This window comes from Macaca fascicularis, chromosome 9 (genome assembly GCF_037993035.2).
Source record: "Macaca fascicularis isolate 582-1 chromosome 9, T2T-MFA8v1.1".
NCBI classification, from domain to species: domain Eukaryota; kingdom Metazoa; phylum Chordata; class Mammalia; order Primates; family Cercopithecidae; genus Macaca; species Macaca fascicularis.
The window spans coordinates 112,433,136-112,452,824 of NC_088383.1; the positions used below are offsets into that span (position 1 = coordinate 112,433,136).

The 19,689-nt window shown below is 45.2% G+C and overlaps 3 protein-coding genes across 8 annotated transcripts in view; 2 read left to right on the forward strand and 1 right to left on the reverse strand.

The window, feature by feature from the left end:
* The window catches only part of ATP5MK (ATP synthase membrane subunit k), a 7,797-nt gene extending 1,375 nt beyond the window's left edge, over positions 1 to 6,422 (reverse strand). The window contains exons 1-3 of one of the 4 annotated variants that reach the window (XM_065521377.1): positions 6,369 to 6,422; positions 2,048 to 2,143; positions 1,868 to 1,960 (exon numbers count right to left, since the gene is read on the reverse strand). In XM_065521377.1, the coding sequence (XP_065377449.1) occupies positions 1,871 to 1,960; positions 2,048 to 2,134 (177 nt within the window). In that variant the 5' untranslated portion in view covers positions 2,135 to 2,143; positions 6,369 to 6,422 and the 3' untranslated portion in view covers positions 1,868 to 1,870. Of the gene's footprint in view, positions 1 to 1,867; positions 1,961 to 2,047; positions 2,144 to 5,684 lie in introns of all 4 variants that reach the window. The other 3 variants (XM_005566341.3, XM_065521375.1, XM_065521376.2) reach the window with 3 other exon arrangements.
* A 112-nt stretch (positions 6,423 to 6,534) lies between these two features.
* Positions 6,535 to 19,689, forward strand: part of PDCD11 (programmed cell death 11) — a 53,525-nt gene continuing 40,370 nt past the window's right edge. For all 3 annotated transcript variants that reach the window (XR_012418188.1, XM_005566347.5, XM_005566348.4), the window contains exons 1-7: positions 6,535 to 6,639; positions 8,894 to 9,006; positions 10,873 to 11,004; positions 13,595 to 13,762; positions 15,493 to 15,654; positions 17,877 to 18,000; positions 18,511 to 18,692. Coding sequence is in view for 2 of the 3 variants with exons in the window: in XM_005566347.5 (XP_005566404.3) it covers positions 8,905 to 9,006; positions 10,873 to 11,004; positions 13,595 to 13,762; positions 15,493 to 15,654; positions 17,877 to 18,000; positions 18,511 to 18,692 (870 nt within the window). In the remaining variant the exon portion in view is untranslated. The remainder of the gene's footprint in view (positions 6,640 to 8,893; positions 9,007 to 10,872; positions 11,005 to 13,594; positions 13,763 to 15,492; positions 15,655 to 17,876; positions 18,001 to 18,510; positions 18,693 to 19,689) is intronic.
* Positions 11,611 to 13,586, forward strand: LOC135965180 (putative uncharacterized protein encoded by LINC00269). Its single transcript, XM_065521378.2, has 3 exons — positions 11,611 to 11,617; positions 11,891 to 11,981; positions 13,433 to 13,586. Exons 1-3 carry the CDS (start codon positions 11,611 to 11,613, stop codon positions 13,509 to 13,511), a joined length of 177 nt encoding a protein of 58 aa, XP_065377450.2. The 3' UTR covers positions 13,512 to 13,586.

Sequence of the window (19,689 nt, forward strand, 5' to 3'; positions counted from 1 at the left end):
TACACTGCAACCTCTGCTTCCTGGGTTCAAGCGATTCTCATGCCTCAGCCTCTTGAGTAGCTGGGATTACAGGTGCCTGCCACCACACCCAGCTAATTTTTGTATTTTTAGTAGAGACTGGGTTTTGTCATGTTGGACAGGCTGGTCTCGAACTCCTCACCTCAGGTGATCCACCCACCTCACCTTCCCAAAGTGCTGGGATTACAGGCGTGAACCACCACGCCTGGCCTCTCCGTTTTTGTAATGGGGATACTACCACCCTCCTGAAGTTAGGAGGTAATTAATATAAAAAACTGGACAAAATACTACCTGTTTGTTACGAATAAGCCAGTGATCACTGCGTTCTGGGATATGCAGTCCCTAAGGTCAACTGTTGAGATTGGAAAAGCTCTTAGGCATTGAAGAGGCCAGGCACAGTGGCTCATGCCGGTAATGCCAGCACTTTGGGAGGCTGAGGCAGGTGGATCATTTGAGCCCAGGAGTTCAATAGCAACCTGGGCAACATCACAAAACCCTGTCTACCAAAATACAAAAATTAGCTGGGCATGATGGTGTGCACCTGAAATCCCAGCTATTTAGGAGGCTGAGGTGGGAGGGTCACTTGAGCCCGGGAAGCAGAGGCTGCAGTGATCAGAGATCACACCACTTCACTCCAGCCTGGGCAACAGAGCTAGAGTCTCAAAAAGAAAAATATCTGGGCTGGGCACGGTGGCTCATGCCTGTAATCCCAACACTTTGGGAAGCCAAGGTGGGCACATCACCTGAGGTCAGGAGTTTGAGACCAGCCTGACCAACATGGTGAAACCCTGTCTCTATTAAAAATACAAAAAAATTAGCCATGAGTGGTGGTGTGCACCTGTAATCCCAGCTACTCAGGAGCCTGAGTCAGAAGAATCGTTTGAACTAGGAGGCAGAGGTTGCAGTGAGCCAAGATCATGCCATTGCATTCCAGCCTGGGCAAAGAGTGAAACTCCATCTCAAAAAAAAAAAAAGATAAAAAAAAAGATAAAAATGTCTGTGAAGGAGAGCTACAGCAGATGAGGATGTGGCATTTGGGCTTTCCACATATCATCTATTGCCAACACAACAGAGATTTACTCATTTAAAGGATCGGCAAATGGGGGTTGGAGGATTATAAGAAGAAAATAAAACCTATGGGGATTTAAGGATAAGACAGAATTACATAAAAATTGGAAACAAACTAGAAAAAGAAATATTTGCAACTGATATAAAAGGTTGGTTAACAATTACATAAAGAGCTTCCAAGTCTGCAACCTCTGCCTCTTGGGCTCAAGCTATTCTCCTGCCGCAGCCTCCCGAGTAGCTGGGATTACAGGCGCCTGCCACCACACCCGGCTGATTTTTGTATTTTTAGTAGAGATGGGGTTTCACCATGTTGGCCAGGCTGGTCTCAAACTCCTGACCTCAGGTGATCCGCCTGCCTCGGCCTCCCATTGTGCTGGGATTATAGGCACAAGCCACTGCCCCTAGCCTCTTTTTTTTTTTGAGACAGGTCTTGCTCTTTTGCCCAAGCTGGAATGCAATGGCATGTTCTCAGCTCACTGTAACCTTTGCCTCCTGGACTAAAGCAGTTCTCCCACCCTGGCTAATTTTTGTTTTGGTAGAGATGGGGTTTCATCATGTTGCCCAGGCTGTTCTTGAACTCCTGGGCTCAAGTCATCTGCCTGCCTTGACCTGCCAAAGTGCTGGGATTACAGGTATGAGCCACTATACTAGGCCTCTTTTTTTTTCTTGTATGCTATAAATTTTGCAAAATGACAATGGTTTATTTTTATAGTAAATGTTGGGGAAAAATCCTAACATCAAAATGGCTTAAGTTATAAAGGTTTAAATGTCAACTTCTTACCATTTATGTTGCTTTCACAGCTGGAGTTTTTTTGGACCTTAACTTGAAATATAAGACAATCAAAGCAATGCTTCCATATGTGGCCAGTACACACTGAGAAAGAAAGAAAAAAGTAAACAAGACTTGTTGCATCTATATTATTTTAAAATATAACTGCTTAAAGTTATCATTAATACTTACATTCCTTCTACCTGTGAGAGTGTAAGAGTTGAAATATTTTTTAATACCAGTGAACTGGTATTGCGCATCACTTTCTGGACCTGCCATGATTTCAATCTTTTAAAAAAAGAAAGAAAGCAACAATAAATTGATTTGGATGTAATTTAAAAGTAAATAAATTTTGTCTTGTTTTAGTCTAAAAACTCAAGGTCACTGCATATAAATACTGTAAATATTTATCTATATCTCACCCAACACAGCAGTAGCAAAGATGGTAGAAAAAGCCTTCCTGATAAAGCTTTTGGAAGTAGGATTTTACCTTGATTGCTATTTCATGAACACCTCAGAATACATAAAATCACTCAGCATAAGAGAACACAATAGCCCCTGCTAAGTTCATTCTCTGACCCAATACAGCTTAATGTTTTCATTCCTGGCTCCATCACACCACAGTACGTTGAATTAATCCATTTTAAGGCTACTCGAAAATTGGAGCTGCTATTTTTCAAACGTTCTCAACAGGTGATCATCAACAGCTCAACTACAAGCCCTACTTTTACAATTTTTCTTGTTATAAGTAATTTAGGACCTCCATGGGACAGGGGAGAAGGGATCATTTACTAAATGGAGTTAATAATAGCTACTGGTGGTAGTAAGGAAGCTGGAATCCTTGCACCACCACCAAAATAGATAAAAGATTTAAATGTAAATAGTGAAACCAGAAAGTCCTGGAAGAAAACATGGGGAAATATTTAAGTCATCTCAGGGAAGGGAAAATATTAAGAAAAAAATGCCAAAAACAAAAAGACAAAACATAAAAGGATAACCAACCTATTAGTCAAAGAAATGTCAAATGAGACCAATATTTAATCAAATGAGCAAAGATAAAATTATGGTAAGTAGTAGTATTAAGTACGTGAGAAAACAATAATTCTCTCTCTGTTGCTTGGAGTATAAACTGGTACAACTGGCCGGGCGCAGTTGCTCACGCCTGTAATCCCAGCACTTTGGGAGGCCGAGGCGGGCAGATCATGAGATCAGGAGATCGAGACCATCCAGGCTAACACGGTGTAACCCCGTCTCTACTAAAAATACAAAAAATTAACCGGGCGTGGTGGCAGGCACTGCTAGTCCCAGCTACTCGGGAGGCTGAGGCAGGAGAATGGTGTGAACCCGGGAGGCAAAGGTTGCAGTGAGCCGAGATCGCGCCACTGCACTCCAGCCTGGGCGACAGAGCGAGACTCCGTCTCAAAAAAATAAACAAACAAAAAAACTGGTACAACCTTCAGAAAGTCCAATTTGGCAGTATCTACCGAATTATAAAATGAGTGTACCCTTCCATCTAGCTGCTTTTTTTCTCCAGGAATTTCAATATTACCCTTATTGAAATATTACAAAGTGGGCCGGGCGCGGTGGCTCACGCCTGTAATCCCAGCACTTTGGGAGGCCGAGGCGGGCGGATCACAAGGTCAGGCGATCGAGACCACGGTGAAACCCCGTCTCTACTAAAAATACAAAAAATTAGCCGGGCGCGGTTGTGGGCGCCTGTAGTCCCAGCTACTCGGGAGGCTGAGGCAGGAGAATGGCGTGAACCCGGGAGGCGGAGCTTGCAGTGAGCCGAGATCGCGCCACTGCACTCCAGCCTGGGCGACAGAGCGAGACTCCGTCTCAAAAAAAAAAAAAAAAAAAAAAAGAAATATTACAAAGTGGAAACACATTGTGTGGTTCAAAGATGGTCAATGAAATATTGTTTATGAAAATCTTTGTCTATTTATAGAAGACTCATTAAAAAATGGTTTCCATTAAACGACACAAAATATGCACAGATCTTTGTGTACCGACATGGAAAGATGTCCCAAGTAACGTTAAATGTTGTAAGAAAAATCTTATTTCTGGATTTTATAAAGCACGTCAATGGTTCTCTGATTCTTGTCCCTAGACCAGCAGCATTAGCATCACTGGAAACTTGCTGGTGCACATTCTTAGGCCCTACCTATTGAATCAGAAACTCTGGGCCCAGGAATCTATTTTAATAAGGCTTCTAGATAATCCTGAAGCATGCTAAAGTTTGAAAAATACTGCAGTAAATGAAATAGAAAAACAAATAGTGTATTAAAAAAACTCTGGAAGAATATATAGCAAAGGCGGCTTAATCTATAGTACCTGTGTATTTTACAAAGGCATGAATTTCTTTTATAGACAAGATATATTCGAAAGGTCACCAGAACAAGAGCTGAAAATTCGTATGCATGACCGCCTATCTACCACGACCGACGCCACGCCGAGTCGATTGGCAACACAGACGAGCCGGTCGAGGTCCGGTCGAGATTGGTAGGCAGTGACAGTGACTCAGCTGGGTCTTGATGAAATGGAAGAGGGAGGTATCTGTGAGGGAGTCATTGCTATGGAAACTGGAACTCCCCCATTCAAAGGCTTTCAGAGGCATTCTTGTGTAAAGAATTGGCAATGAAAATTTGAGAAAAATGACCTTAATTTTCAAGTTTCAAGAAGGTTCTTGGAGCAATGAAGGAAATCCAAACTTCCTTAGGCCTCTTCAGAGACCTTGTCCAGTCTAGCCCAAGTTAGGAAAATCTCCATTAAAAGTAACTTTATACACTTGATCTTAGCCAACAGAAGCGATAAAAGCAACTTTGTAATGTAGCTATCAACTGTTTCACTTTACTAAATTTACTAAAGACATACTCCCCCCCCACCATTCATTTCATGATACATTTTTGGATTCATTTCTTAGGGTGTGAAGTAGGTTTTTAGGAGAAACGCTACAGAAAACAAGGGCTTAACTTTGACCATTAACTGAAAACCTCCACTACATTACATCTAACGAAACTTTTTAGAAGAATATGCCTAGCAATACTAAGGTGCTTTAAATTTCCTTTACACATAATATGGGAGGAAGGCTGATGTTTTGTGATATCCCACAGAAGACTAATTCTGACTGCAGGGAAGTGCATGGTTCAAGAACTGAAATCAATCACTCAAGTTAGTCTGGGTCTTAAAGGAGGAGGACTCTTGAGAGGCTCAAATGGAGGGTGAAATGGGGAACGGGGTTGTTGCTGGTGAGAATGATGGAGTAAGGTCGAAAAATTTGGTTCTGCATTCTTCAGCATGCGGCAGGTTACTTTAGGGCAAACATAAAGGAACCCTTATGTTTACAGTGCCCTTTTTAAGACTCCTAGTTGTGATTTAATGTTGTTAAATGGTGGTCTGTTTTAATTAAGCTGCTAACAGCTCTTCTTGAGACAAGGTCTTGCTCTGTTGTCCAGGCTGGAGTGCAGTGGCATGATCTCGGCTCACTGCAATCTCCGCTTCCCGGAGTCAAGTGATTCTCCCGCCTCAGCCTCCCGAGTAGCTGGAACTACAGGCGTGCGCCACCACGCCCGGCTACTTTTTGTACTGTTGGTAGGGACGGGGTTTCACCATTATTACTCAGGCTGGTCTCGAACTCTGGACCTCAGGTGATCTGCCCGCCTCGGCCTCCCAAAGTGCTGAGATTACAGGCGTGAGCCACCGCTAATCCTTCCGTGCCTCTCTCCATCTGTGAGATGGGCACTTTATTAAAGGTTCAAAGTGACCAGTAGCTCTTGTTACTTTCTCTATTCCTCGATATCACTATTTTCCTTTCTAACTTAACACCTACCTAGAATGGTGAGATCACGAGGTAAGGAAGGCAAAGATGAAGGACAACCACTCGGGTAACAGAAGCAGTCTCTTGCACTCAAGGAGTTTACAGCTCTCCGTTCTGGCTACCTCTTAGGAAAGGCCTTCCCACTGATAGTCTACAGACTGAAATCTAACCTTTTTACAGCGGGCCTGGAGAACTGTAGGGGCCAGGCCACATTCACTCGCTTTGAAAAAGGCTGCAGTGTAGCTAAAGGAGGCCCGGCTGGCCAGCTTCCTAAGCACAGCTCGGTGGGAACAAACAGCTATGTGCATACAGAAGAAAAGAGGTTAATTCGGCCGATGATGGGGGTCAGAAGTCCTAGTCCTCGTCCAATATTACGTCACTGGGTGACCTCGGGGGACGCTTCGCGGAGGGCCTCATTTTTCTCCACTGGCGAATGGAATTAAGGGTCTTCGGAAACTGTGGGAGCCCTTGGGCGCACCTACGCACCTCACCTCCAGGCTTCTCACCCGCTGGCCGCCCCCTTGCGCCCCTAGTTTTTTCTATTTCCCATTCCGCACCGTTTCTCTCCTCGAAAACTAAGACCTCGAGGTGTTCCTCGGCCAGAAACGGCGGGCGGTCCAAGCCCAGCCTCCCCTCTTCACCCACCTGCCAAAGCCAAAAATTCCGCAGCTGGTGTCCTTCAACAAAAGTAATCACCTCTCTCCCCGGCCGGAAGAAGCCGCCTCCCCCGCACGCGTTTAGCCGGCCACCGCGATTCGGCCTTCTGCGATGATTGGCTACGGCTCCAAGTCCCGCCCTTCCGATTCCTTTCTCTAGGTCACCTCCGCAACATGGCAACGGAAGTAGGGTGTTGAGCCCGCCCACACTTCCGGAAGAATTGCTCTGGAGCGTAGGTATCCTGGTCTCCACGTGTGTGAGTACCGCGGTTCGAGCTCAGTGCTAGCGGGGTGCTGACGCCGCGGGGCGGGTGAGTAAAGGGAGAGGCGAAAAAGGAGGAAACCTCATGGCTGTCAGGTCTCTCCCAGGCCTGGGTCCATGCCAGGTACCCGCTAGATGAGTGTGGTTCGGCCACCTTAGCCCCGCTTCGAAGCCGGCTCTGTGCTAGCAGCCCCTGTAACTCCAGGCTTTGTGTTCCGAAAGTAGCCTAAATATCTTCGGTGCCCCTGGATCTCCTTACTTTTTGGAGCCTCAGTTTCCCCTTGTTTGGAAGGAAATTAAGGGTGAAATTCCCAGCAAACCAAAGCCCCTGAACTTTCCTGTTTCTTTGATACCCATCCCTGATTCCATATCCTTGGCCCCACCCGATCATCACTTCTCTAGTCTTAAGCCCTTCTAGATTCTTATTGCCAAGTGTCTGTCAAAACTAACCTCTCCTGTCTTCTGTTTTCACACCCAGTTCTGGTACTCTTGGTTTCTCTGCTGTCCTGCACTTGACTCCTTTCTTTTTCTTTCTTTTTTTTAATCACTGAGATAACAGGAAACAATGCATTTGAATCCTTCTACCGAATTTACTTGCCTTCAGTACTGTCCCTCTTCATGTCCAATCTATAGTCTGCAGTATATTTTTCTTGCTTATTGTTCTGTCGCTTTCCCTGCTTAAGTCTCTGACTTGCCAAAGTAAACTACCCATATCTAATTCAAGGTCTTCCACAAAAAAGCCCAACTTCTCCTTTAATGTTTTGAGACGGAGTCTTGCCTTGTCCCCCAGGTTGGAGTGCAGTGGCATGAGCTGAGCTCAATGCAACCTCCGCCTCCCAGCCTCAAGCAATTCTCCCGCTTCAGCCTCCCGAGTAGCTGGGCTAATTTTTGCATTTTTGGTAGAGACGGGGTTTCGCCGAGTTGACTATACTGGTCTCAAACTCCTGACATCAGATGATCTGCCCGCCTCAGGCTCGTGAAGTGCTGGCATTACAGGTGTGAGCCATGGTGCCCAGCCTCCTTTAAAATTTAACTTCAGTTTTTATGCTTTAATCTCCCAGTGGTCTAGCTGAATAATTCTTTTTTTTTTTTTTTTTTTTTTTTGAGACGGAGTCTCACGCTGTTGCCCAGGCTGGAGTGCAGTGGTGCGATCTCGGCTCACTGCAAGCTCCGCCTCCTGGGTTCACGCCATTCTCCTGCCTCAGCCTCCTGAGTAGCTAGGACTACAGGCGCCCGCCACCGCGCCCGGCTAATTTTTTGTATTTTTAGTAGAGACGGGGTTTCACTGTGGTCTCGATCTCCTGACCTTGTGATCCGCCCGCCTCGGCCTCCCAAAGTGCTGGGATTACAGGCTTGAGCCACCGCGCCCGGCCTAGCTGAATAATTCTTAAGAGACAACAGCAAGCCTTTGAGCAGTTGTTTGATAGGGAAATTGCTGGTGTTTATTGAAATAATAGGCTTTTCCTATCCATGTCTTTTCTTACATTCCCTTTCTACCTGTCAAGCTTCTGTTCATCTTTTACCCTTCAGCAAAAAGGATCTTCTTTTTTTTTTTTTTTTTTTTGAGATGGCATCTTGCTCTGTTGCCCAGGCTGGAGTGCAGTGGCCCGATCTTGGCTCACTGCAAGCTCCGCCTCCTGGGTTCACGCCATTCTCCTGCCTCAGCCTCCCGAGTAGCTGGGACTACAGGCGCCCGCCACCTCGCCCGGCTAGTTTTTTGTATGTTTTAGTAGAGACGGGGTTTCACCGTGTTAGCCAGGATGGTCTGGATCTCCTGACCTCGTGATCCGCCCGTCTCGGCCTCCCAAAGTGCTGGGATTACAGGCTTGAGCCACCGCACCGGCCTAGGATCTTCTTTATGAAGCTTGCCTCCTTTACTGAAGCCTTATCCCTTCCTACATCTTTGTGATCATTTATAATCCAATTTACATTTTAAGTTACTTACATAATTGTTTTATTTTCAAAAAGTGCTTGTTCTTTGAAGGCAGAGAATTATATATTCATCTATAGAGCTACAGTGTATCTCTGACTTAACTGTAGCTGCTTAGTGAGTATTTGCTACACTGAATCTATAACTTACTTTTCTGGAAGAAGGTGGGTGGACTTGTGGTTTTGAAGCAGAGACCTTTGGAAAGATGAAGTATGGATTATCCCGGGCCTGACATCTAAACCATCTATATTGTAGTCCTGAATGTTGTCTAACATATTGCTGGAACAGTCTTGTCTCTTGCCTCGTTGATCACACCTTTCTGAAATCTGCTATGAAGACAACATGTCACCATTATCTTTTGCATTGTTTTTAGGAGACCCAAACATGGCAGCCCTGGAGGAAAGCTTCCCCCGAGGAGGTACAAGAAAGATCCACAAACCAGAGAAAGCTTTCCAGCAGTCAGTTGAACAAGACAACTTATTTGATGTAAGTAGTATGCTTGTTTGGTGACACTCACTGGAAACTTACTCTAGGGTCTTGTGAAAAATGAGCCTTATTTGAGAATGTGTTATTTTCCAGAATTTTTTTTTTGCGTTGAAGTCTGTGTCTATAAATTTAATTCGTTTAGAGAGGCCATACCACCACGATCCTGTATCTTTTGAAACTTGGCATTTAGTATTAGAGTTTAAAGTACAGTTGTTAGCTGGGTGTAGTGGCTCATGCCTGTAATCCCAGCAGTTTGGGAAGCCGAGGCAGGCGGATTACTTGAGGCTAGGAATTCAATACTAGCCTGGCCAACATGGTGTAACCCTGTCTATACTAATACCAAAACTTGCTGGGCATGGTGGTATACCTGTAGTCCTAGCTACTTGGGAGGCTGAGGCATGAGAATTGCTTGAAATGACAAGGCGGAGGTTGCAGTGACCCAATATTGTGCCACTGCTCTCCTGCCTGGGTGAGAGAGCGAGACTCTGTCTCAAAAAACACACAAACAAAATAAAGTGCTGCAGTTTCTTGTTCTTAGGCTCTCTTTGCTATGTGCTATGTTGATGAAGGATGGAGAGGAAGCAGTTTTTTTTTTTTTTTGAGACGGAGTCTCACTCTGTTGCCCATGCTGAAGTACAGTGGCGTGAGCAGCTGGGATTACAGGTGCCTGCTACCATACCTGGCCAATTTTTGTATTTTTGTTAGAGACAGGGTTTCACAATGTTAGCCTGACTGGTCTGAAACTCCTGACCTCAGATGATCCGCCCACCTTGACCTCTCAAAGTACTGGGATGACAGGTGTGAGCCGCTGCGCCCAGCCGATGTTTTTCTTGTTTTTGTTGTTGTTTAAAGAGATGGGGAGGGATTATGTTTCACTCTGTTACCCAGGCTGGACTTAAACTCCTGGGCTCAGTCGATCCTTCCTCCTTAGCCTCCTGAGTAGCTGGAACAGCAGGCATGTTCCACTGTGCCTGACTGATCATTGCATTTTTACATGGGTTCCACATGTAATGGTCAGAATTTACATTAGACTTCACAGTCTCACCTAGACTAGACTGTGCTCCAAATGCTTGGGGAAAGGGAACTAACATTTGAGTGTGTGGCTTTAGGTCTATATTATGTAACCTTTTCAACTGTGCTGTAAAGCAGCAATTGCAATTCCATGATGAGGAACAGTGTCTTGCTCTGTCGCCCAGGCTGGAGTGCAGTGTTGTGATCTCAGCTCACTGCAACCTCCGCTTCCTGGGTTCAAACGATTCTCCTGCATCAGCCTCCGGAGTACCTGGGACTATAGGTGTGTGCTGCCATGCCCGGCTAAATTTTTTTGTATTTTTAGTGTAAAAAAATACAGCCTGTTGGCCAGGCTGGTCTTTAACTCCTAGTCTCAAGTGATCAGCCCGCCTTGGCCTCCCAGAGTGCTGGGATTACAGTCAGGAGCCACTGTGCCTGGACTTTATATAATTTAGCTGAAACCACATAGCTTGTTATGGTTGAAAAGATGAGAGTTTAACTTGGGTCTGTGTAACTCCAGTGTCCATTTTCATGCACTCTTCTACATTGCTTCTCAAACTGAGGAACCCCAGTGTTCATCCCAGTCAAGAGAGGAAGAACAGAGAGGAAGAACACAAGAGAGAAGAGACTTTGGGAACATGAAGGAGGCTTCTCAGACCTTGGGCAGAGGGAGCATTGGCAGCTCTTTTTTTTTTTTTTAAAAACAAGAATTAAAGGAACACTTGGGAGTGGGATGGAGTAGGGTGGAGTGAAGGAGTAACAAAGCAAGGTGAGTGATTACCTGAAATAGGAGGGAAAAGTCAGATTGCTTCTTACTCTTTTGGATCTTTGTGGGTTCCCCCTATCCGCTTCTAGATTTCTACTGAAGAGGGATCCACCAAAAGAAAAAAGAGCCAGAAGGGGCCAGCAAAAACAAAAAAGTTGAAAATCGAAAAGAGAGAAAGCAGCAAGTCCGCAAGAGAGAAGTTTGAAATCCTTAGTGTTGAGGTTTGTTAAAGTTGGTTTTCTTTTAAACAATTGACCTTGGTTGCTTAAGTTTGTGTATGTTCTTTCTCTCTTCTTCCCTTCTTTTTTCCCTTAATTCCATTTTCCCCTTAATATATTATACTTCGTGTGTGTGTGTAGAGATTCTTGCAATTTATGATAAGGACTGAGCATGATTTCATTCTGTTGCTAACCGATGCTAGGAATCTTTTTTTTTTTCCTTTGTATTTATTTATTATTTTCCAGAGACAGGCCTGACTCTCTTGCTCAGGCTGGAATGCAGTGGCATGATCATAGCTCACTTTAGCCTTGAACTCCTGGGCTCAAGCAATCTTCCTGCCTCAGCTTCACCTGAGCAATTGGGACTACTGCAGGTGTGTGTCACCTTGCCCAGCTAAGTTTTAAATTTTTTGTGGGGCTTGGATCTTGCTCTTTTGCCTAGGTTGGTCTTGAACTCCTGTGCTCAAGCAGTCCTCCTGCCTCAGCCTCCCAAAGTGTTGGGATTATAGACATGAGCTACCCACCATGCCTGCCCCCTTTTTTTCCTTTAGAACTGCTGTGGGCTTGTGTCCTCACAGGACTTGTGTTGTCATATATTCAGAGGTTAGAATGGACAGTAACTTTAGCAGTTATTCTAATCCTATCCATTCATTTCATATATGTGAATCCCATCTCCAAGAATTGAAGTGGTCTGACTGTGTTCCTTACATTTTTATTTTTTTATTTTTAAATTATTTTATTTAATTAATTAATTAATTTATTTTGAGACAGAGTCTCGCTCTGTTGCCCAGGCTGGAATGCAGTGGTGTGATCTCGGCTCCCTGCAACCTCTGCCTACCAGGTTCAAGTGATTTTCCTGCCTCAGCCTCCTGAGTAGCTGGGATTACAGGTACACGCCACCACGCCCGGCTAATTTTTGTATTTTTAATAGAGACGGGGTTTCACCATGTTGGTCAGGCTGGTCTGGAACTCCTGACCTCGTGATCCACCCGCCTTGGCCTCCCAAAGTGCTGGAATTACAGGCGTGAGCCACTGCGCCCAGCCTTCTTACATTTTTAGATGGTAACACCAATATATGTTAGCTGTAAAAAAAAAAAAAGAAGTTAAATAACTTTGAAGGGGAACATTCAGATTTGAAGGGGAACTTTGAAGTGGAACATTCAGATTCAGAGTCAGTATTTTGTCCTATATGATACTTTAAAAAAAATTGTTAGACTTGGTGCCAACATTAGAAAACTAAAAATTTTTTTTATTTGAGATGGAGTCTCGCACTGTCGCCCAGGCTGGAGTGCGGTGGCGCCTTCTCTGCTCTGCTCACTGCAAGCTCCGCTTCCCAGGTTCATGCCATTCTCCTGCCTCAGCCTCCCGAGTAGCTGGGACTACAGGCGCCCGCTACCACGCACAGCTAAGTTTTGTATTTTTGGTAGAGACAGGGCTTCACCACGTTAGCCAGGATGGTCTCAATCTCCTGACTTCGTGTTCTGCCTGCCTTGGCCTCCTAAAGTGCTGGGATTACAGGCATGAACCACTGCACCTGGCTGAAAACTAAAATTTTTTTTACATGAAAAAAATTTTTCATGTAAGCACAAGGCCCGTATTCCCTCATGTTTGTAATGACAAGGAGCTGAGTAGTGGTTGTGCCCTTTAGACCTGGTATGGTCACTCCAGACTGCCACTGTCTCCACTAGCTAGCTGGCTTCCTTCATTGTGTTGTCTGCCAGGCATTTGAATTTGGGTTGCTCAGAATAAGGTAAAAGGCAAAGGTGTCCTCCAGTATCCCAGTGCTGTTAACACTGTTGTATAATCTAGACCTTTCACAGTGCTCGGTCAGATATTTGAGAAGTTCACTGATATGTCCACATGTGTATTTCTTTTCACTTATAAAATTCCTGTAGGTTTTTATTTATTTATTTATTGTTATTTTTTATTTTCAAGACAGAGTTTCACTCTTGTTGCCCAGGCTGGAGTGCAGTGGCCTGATCTCAGTTCATTGCAACCGCTGCCTCCCAGGTTCAACTGATTCTCTTGCCTCAGCCTCCCGAGTAGTTGGAATTACAGGCATCTGCCACCATGCCTGGCTAATTTTTGTATTTTTTAGTAGAGACGGGGTTTTGCCGTGTTGGCCAGGCTGCTCTCGAACTCCTGACCTCAGGTAATCCACCCGCCTCGGCCTCCCAAAGTTTCGGGATTACAGGCGTGAGCCACCATGCCCGGCCTATTTTTTATCTTTTTTTTTTTTGAGATAGGGTGCCACTTTGTTGCCAAGGCTGGAGTACAGCGGTGTGATCACGGCTCACTGCAGACTCAACCTCCTGGCTCAAGCGATCTATTCACCTCAGAGTACCTGCGACTACAGGCGTGCACCACTATGCCTGGCTAATCTTTTTTTTTGTAGAAACTGTGTTGCCCAGGCTGGTCTCGAACTCCTGAGCTCAGGCAGTCCTGCCTTGGCCACTCAGAGTATTGGAATTATAGGCGTAAACCACTGTGCTCGGCCTCATAGCTTTTAAATTGAGACTAGAAGCCAGATCTTCCAATCTTTCCTGTTGTTGTTCCCGTCCTTATTGTACACATTTCACTTTTTCTCTTCTAGTCCCTGTGTGAGGGAATGCGGATTCTGGGTTGTGTAAAAGAGGTAAATGAACTGGAACTGGTGATTAGTCTCCCCAACGGCCTCCAGGGGTTTGTGCAAGTCACTGAAATCTGTGATGCCTACACCAAAAAGCTGAATGAGCAGGTGACACAAGAACAACCTCTGAAGGTAAAGGAAATCCGAATGAAGCCTGTTATTGAAAATAAGTGGAACACAAATAGATTTAAAATTACAACTTTGCCAGGTGCTAAGAAGGGAAGGTACAAGGTCCCATGAGAGTTTATTATAAAGGAATTTTTGACTAAGTTGTTGAGGAAGGGATGCTTAAGCTGAGATCTAAAGAATGAGGGTTCCCTAGATAAAGAAGGAATGGCGCTCAGGCAGAAGCAATGTGATATATAACAGAGAGAAGGCTAGTATGTCTAGGTAAGGAGAACAAGAGAGAGTGTGATGTGAGATGGGCAGGAGATCCTGAATGGGGGCCAGGGCATATGCAGCCTTGCAGACCATTTTAAGTATTGTTTTTAAATTCTAGAATCAATGGGAAGTCCTTGAAATGTTCTCACTGGGGTCGGTGAAATGTAGCATAGCGTGTAGATTGAAGAGGCATGAGAAGTTCCTTAGAGACAAGTTAGGAGGCTCTTGTAGTCGTTCACGTCCTGAGATTGATGGTGACCTGGGTTCAGGATTTCCTGAGGACTGAGGAGGCAAAGTCATTGCTTGGTGATAGATTCAGTATGGGTGATGGGGCCGATAGAGGTGTCAGGACTGAGTTCTAGGTTTCTGTGGTGCATGAGTTGATACTTGGTCATGACATCCTGAGATAGGAAACCCTGAAGGGGACCTGGATTGGCAGAGATGATCTTGATTTTTTAGTTTTTGAGACAGAGTCTCACTCTGTTGCCCAGGCTGGAGTGCAGTGGTATGATCTCAGCTCACTGAAACTTCCGTCTCCTGGGTTCAAGCGATTCTCCTGCCTCAGCCTTCCCAGTAGCTGGGATTGCAGGTGCCTGCCACTGCACCCAGCTAATTTTTGTATTTCAGTAGAGACAGGGTTTCACCATGTTGGCCAGGCTGGTCTCGAACTCCTGACCTCAAATGATCCACCCGCCTCGGCCTCCTAGAGTGTTGGGATTATAGGTGTGAGCCACCATGCCTGACCTATAATTTTTTTTTTTTTTTTTTTTTTTTGAGATGGAGTTTCACTCTTTCGCCCAGGCTGGAGTGCAGTGGCATGATCTCAGCTCACTGCAGCCTCCAACTCCCAGGTTCAAGCAGTTCTCCTGCCTCAGCCTCCTGAGTAGCTGGGATTTCAGGCAAACATCACCACACCCAGCTAATTTTTGTATTTTTAGTAGAGATAGGGTTTCACCATGTTGGCCAGGCTGATCTCAAACTCCTGACCTCAGGTGATCTGCCCGCCTCGGCCTCCCAAAGTGCTGGGATTACAGGCGTGAGCCACTGCGCCCGACCCTCAAGTGCTTTTTAATGGTCATGTAAGAGATAGACTGCAAAACTGACCACTGGATTTAGCAATATGGAACTCATTGGTGGTTCTATGGGGAGATAAAGTGGTAGAGTGAGAGGGGTGGAAAGCAGATGGCAGTGAGCCAAAGAGTGAGTAAGAGATGAAGTAGAGGCAGAAAGGGTAGACAACTCTTTTGACATGTCATTTTACATGCCAGTTATGTAGAAATATTTGAAGGCCTTATGCTGAAATTCAAGACTGTGGCTAGGCCACAGACCCAACTTCCTTTGTGGATGTGGGGGTTATTCCTCACCTACCTTTTGGGTTCTTTGGCGTCTGAGGATGAGAAGTCACTGAGCCAAGGCTGGGTAATGGAGTTTTGGTTCAGGAGAAGGGTGTGTATCAGGTCTTTCTCATTTGTGTTATGCAGGACCTACTTCACTTGCCTGAACTTTTCTCACCTGGAATGCTGGTAAGATGTGTGGTGAGCAGTCTGGGCATCACAGACAGGGGTAAGAAGAGTGTCAAGCTGTCTCTGAACCCCAAAAATGTCAACAGAGTGCTGAGTGCTGAGGCCCTGAAGCCTGGCATGGTAGGTATCTAGGGTCAGGGAGGAGGAGTGGGCAGTGTGCCTTCTCCCTGCCTCCTAGGGAGCATGGTCTAGGCCACCTTTTACTCTCAGCTTAACTGTTACACATAGGAGTGGGTCTTTTTCTGGAAGGAAGGTCTCTTGGGTTCTTTGGATACGTAATGGACATTGAAGACTTGAACCTAATCATTACATTGGAGAAGAGAAAAGAGAAATCAAGTCCAAATTTCTTTTGTTTTGAGTCGGAGTTTCGCTGTTGTTGCCCAGGCTGGAGAGCAAGGGTGTGATCTTGGCTCACCACAACCTCCACCTCCCGGGTTCAAGCGATTCTCCTGCCTCAGCCTCCTGAGTAGCTGGGATTACAGGCATGCGTCACCACGCCCAGGTAATTTTATATTTTTAGTAGAGACTGAGTTTCTCCGTGTTGGTCAGGCTGGTGTCGAACTCCCAACTTCGGTCTCCCAAAGTGCTGGAATTACAGGTGTGAGCCACCGTGCCTGGCTAAGCAAGTCCAAATTTCACTGGTGGCAAAGAAAAATGCCTCCTGGAAGCCTTAGCAGGGGACTTGGTGATGGTGAGGAGTTCCTCATAGTGCCTTACTTACTGAAACTTCCTTGCACATTCGGTCTTTTACAAAGGCTTCTGGCATTTGTACAGAATGCTTGAAAGCTGCTGTCTGAGAGCAGGTGACGGGGTAGTCAGCGAAGTTAGTCTATCAGCTGTATTAGTGGATATCTCACTACTTTGTGTTCAGTTCTGTGGAGACTCAGGAGATGTTAGTCCTGGCTCAGAGCCTTCAAGTCTAGTAGGTACAAAAGGGTAAACTTACACTCATATGGATAATGTAAGTACTCTTGTAATTAAGAGGACAGAGATCAATATGATCTTTGCAATGTTGGTTAGATGCAGTAGGTTTTAGGAAAGGCCTAGAAAGTTTGGTAGGATTTGGTTGGATAAAAAGGGAATAAAAGTAAGTTAAGTTGCAGGAAATTGACAAGTGTCAAGAGCCTACCATATGACAGGTGACGTTTTGGGCACTTTGATGAAATTCTCACAGCAACCCTGTGAGGCAGGTAGATACTATGCCTTATACATTTGGAAAAATGGACTCAGAAAGGTTTAAGTAACTTACCAAAGACCAAATAGCTAGTAAGTTTCAGAGCCACACTGCTTCCCTTGTAATATAAAGGAGATTGGCATTTTTTTTTTATTTTTTTGAGATGGAGTCTTGCTTTGTTGTCCAGGCTGGAGTGCAATGGTGTGATCCTGGCTCACTGCAACCTCCACCTCCTGGGTTCAAGCAGTTCTCCTGCCTCAGCCTCTCCAGTAGCTGGGATTACAGGCGCGTACCACCACACCCGACTAATTTTTTTTTATTTTTAGGAGAGACGGGGTTTCACCATGTTGTCCAGGTTGGTTTTGAACTCCTCGCCTCAGGTGATCCACCCGCCTCGGCCTCCCAAAGTGCTGGGATTACTGGCATGAGCCACCACGCCCTGCCAGCAGTATTTTTTTTAATGTGTTGGAGGTGCTCAGAAGAGACATACTATGACAGAAGGGTAGTACTGGATTCTCTCCGTAGTCCTGGTTCTGGGAGTGCCCTTGCAGGGTCTAGCAGTTCATCTCTCTTTGCATAACGTAAAAGTGTGCTATCTTTTTTTATGAAGGACAATCTCACTCTGTTGCCCAGGCTGGAGTGCAGTGGCATGATCTCTTCTCACTGCAACCTCCGTCTCCTGGGTTTAAGCAATTCTTTTGCCTCAGCCTCCTGAGGCAGGGATTACAGGTGCCATGCCTGGCTAATGTTTGTATTTTTAATAGAGATGGGATTTCACCATGTTGGCCAGGCTGGTCTCAAACTCCTGACCTCAAGTGATCTGTCTGCCTCGGCCTTCCAAAATGCTGGGATTACAGGCGTGAGCCACCGTGCCCGGCCGAAAGTCTGCTATCTTTTGAAAGCACTCGAGGCAAGAGATTCTTCTATATTGTTCCATCATTCAGCTGTGTTAAACATTCCTCATTGCCTGGCAACCGTCAGATCCTTCAAGCCTGGGAGTATTGAATTTGATGTCTGCTGTCTAGCGGGATTGTGGCTTAAAGTTAAACGTGGGGGTGGGATAGTGGCGGAGTGGGAGCTTAGTGGCAGGAACATTCAAGTTTGAACGTTTGTTGTGTGTCCCATTACCTTTGAATTGGAACTTTGGGGACTACTTTCTCTTCCCCAGCTACTTACAGGTACTGTATCCAGCCTGGAAGACCATGGCTACCTAGTGGACATTGGTGTTGATGGGACCAGAGCTTTCCTGCCACTGCTGAAAGCCCAGGAGTACATCAGACAGAAGAACAAAGGTGAGGGCAAGAAAAGGGGCCAGTACCTGGTGGTGAGGTGGTACATGTGGGGATTATATTTAAGTGCCATTTTGATGAGTAACGTGACAGAATGGTGACCCTGAAGGTGCTGTGGCTTTGGTTAAACTAGCACTTAATCCTAGTTAATAGGAAAGGAAAGATGTATGAAGGGCCAGCGAGTGGCAGGGTCTCACTAAGATCTGATGGAACAGTGTTAGTTTTTCTCACCTGGAAGATTCCACTGCAATTTGGGCCCCCATGGCTTCTGAACCAGCAATCTCCTGGCTTGTTGAGATGTTCATATTTTTGTATGGTAATTGAATTCCAGATCAATTAGGATAACTTCATTTCCTTCTTGTAGTTGGCGCCTTAGAGATTGGGAATGTGGGGAGTAATCGATGCTAATTGGGCAGGTAGGCCATGGGTCTCTTCAGGTATTACTTGGGCCCATGTTAAAAGTCCTTCTCATAGAGACATTTTTCCTTTTGGGGTCTGGATCTGGGCTTTCAGGTGCTAAACTAAAGGTGGGTCAGTACCTGAACTGCATCATTGAAAAGGTGAAAGGCAACGGAGGAGTTGTTAGTCTGTCTGTTGGTCACTCAGAGGTTTCTACTGCCATTGCTACTGAAGAGCAGAGCTGGACCCTTAATAACTTACTACCAGGACTGGTGGTCAAAGCTCAGGTGCAGAAGGTAAGCTGTTCATTGCTACTACTACTTTTTAAAACAAAAATAATTCTTTTTAAACTATTACATGCCTATGGTCTAAAACTACTGTCTGATAAGGGTAGTCACTAGTCACTTATGCCCATTGAGCAGTTCAGATGTGGCCAGTGCCACATGTTGAAATGATAATATGTTGGATATATTAGGTTAAAAAAACTATACTAAAATGTCTTTTGTTTCTTTGTAGTTTCTAAAAGGTGATTGCCAGAAAACTTAAAATTACATGTGTGGCTAGCATTGTATTTCTGTTGGATGGTGCTGATCTAAAGGGTCAAATGGAATTAAAAGGTTTATAATGAAGAACTTATCCGTCATAACCCCCATCTTTAACTCTTTTAGCTTATGTTTTGAAATTTCTCTCCATATTTTAGAGTAATAAGCTTCTGCTGGTACCTCTTGATTTTTCAATCTTAGGCATTGAGTTTTAACTTTTTATCAAGCTAGAAAACATTTGGGTCTCTCTTTTTTTCATTAAAAAATATATATATTTTGTAGAGATGAAGTCTCACTATGTTGCCCAGGCTGGTGTTGAACTCCTGAGCTCAAGTGATCCTCCCATCCTGGCCTCCCAAAGTGCTGGGATTACAGGCGTGAGTGACCTCGCCCAGCATACTAGCATGACTTTCCTTTTTTTTTTTTTTTTTTGAGACAGAGTCTCGCCCTGTTGCTCAGGCTGGCATGCACTGGCGCGATCTTAGGTCATTGCAGCCTCTGCCTCCCAGGTTCAAGCGATCCCCCTGCCTCAGCCTCCCTAGTAGCTGGGACTACAGGCATGCACTACCACACCTGGCTGATTTTTGTATTTTTAGTAGAGACAGGGTTTCACCATCTTGGCTAGGTTGGTGTCAAACTCCTGACCTCAAGTGATCCACCTGTCTGGGCCTCCCCAAATGCTGTGATTACAGGCGTGAGCCACCACACCTGGCCTACTATGACCTTCTTGAACAGCTTTTTTTCTCTTGGA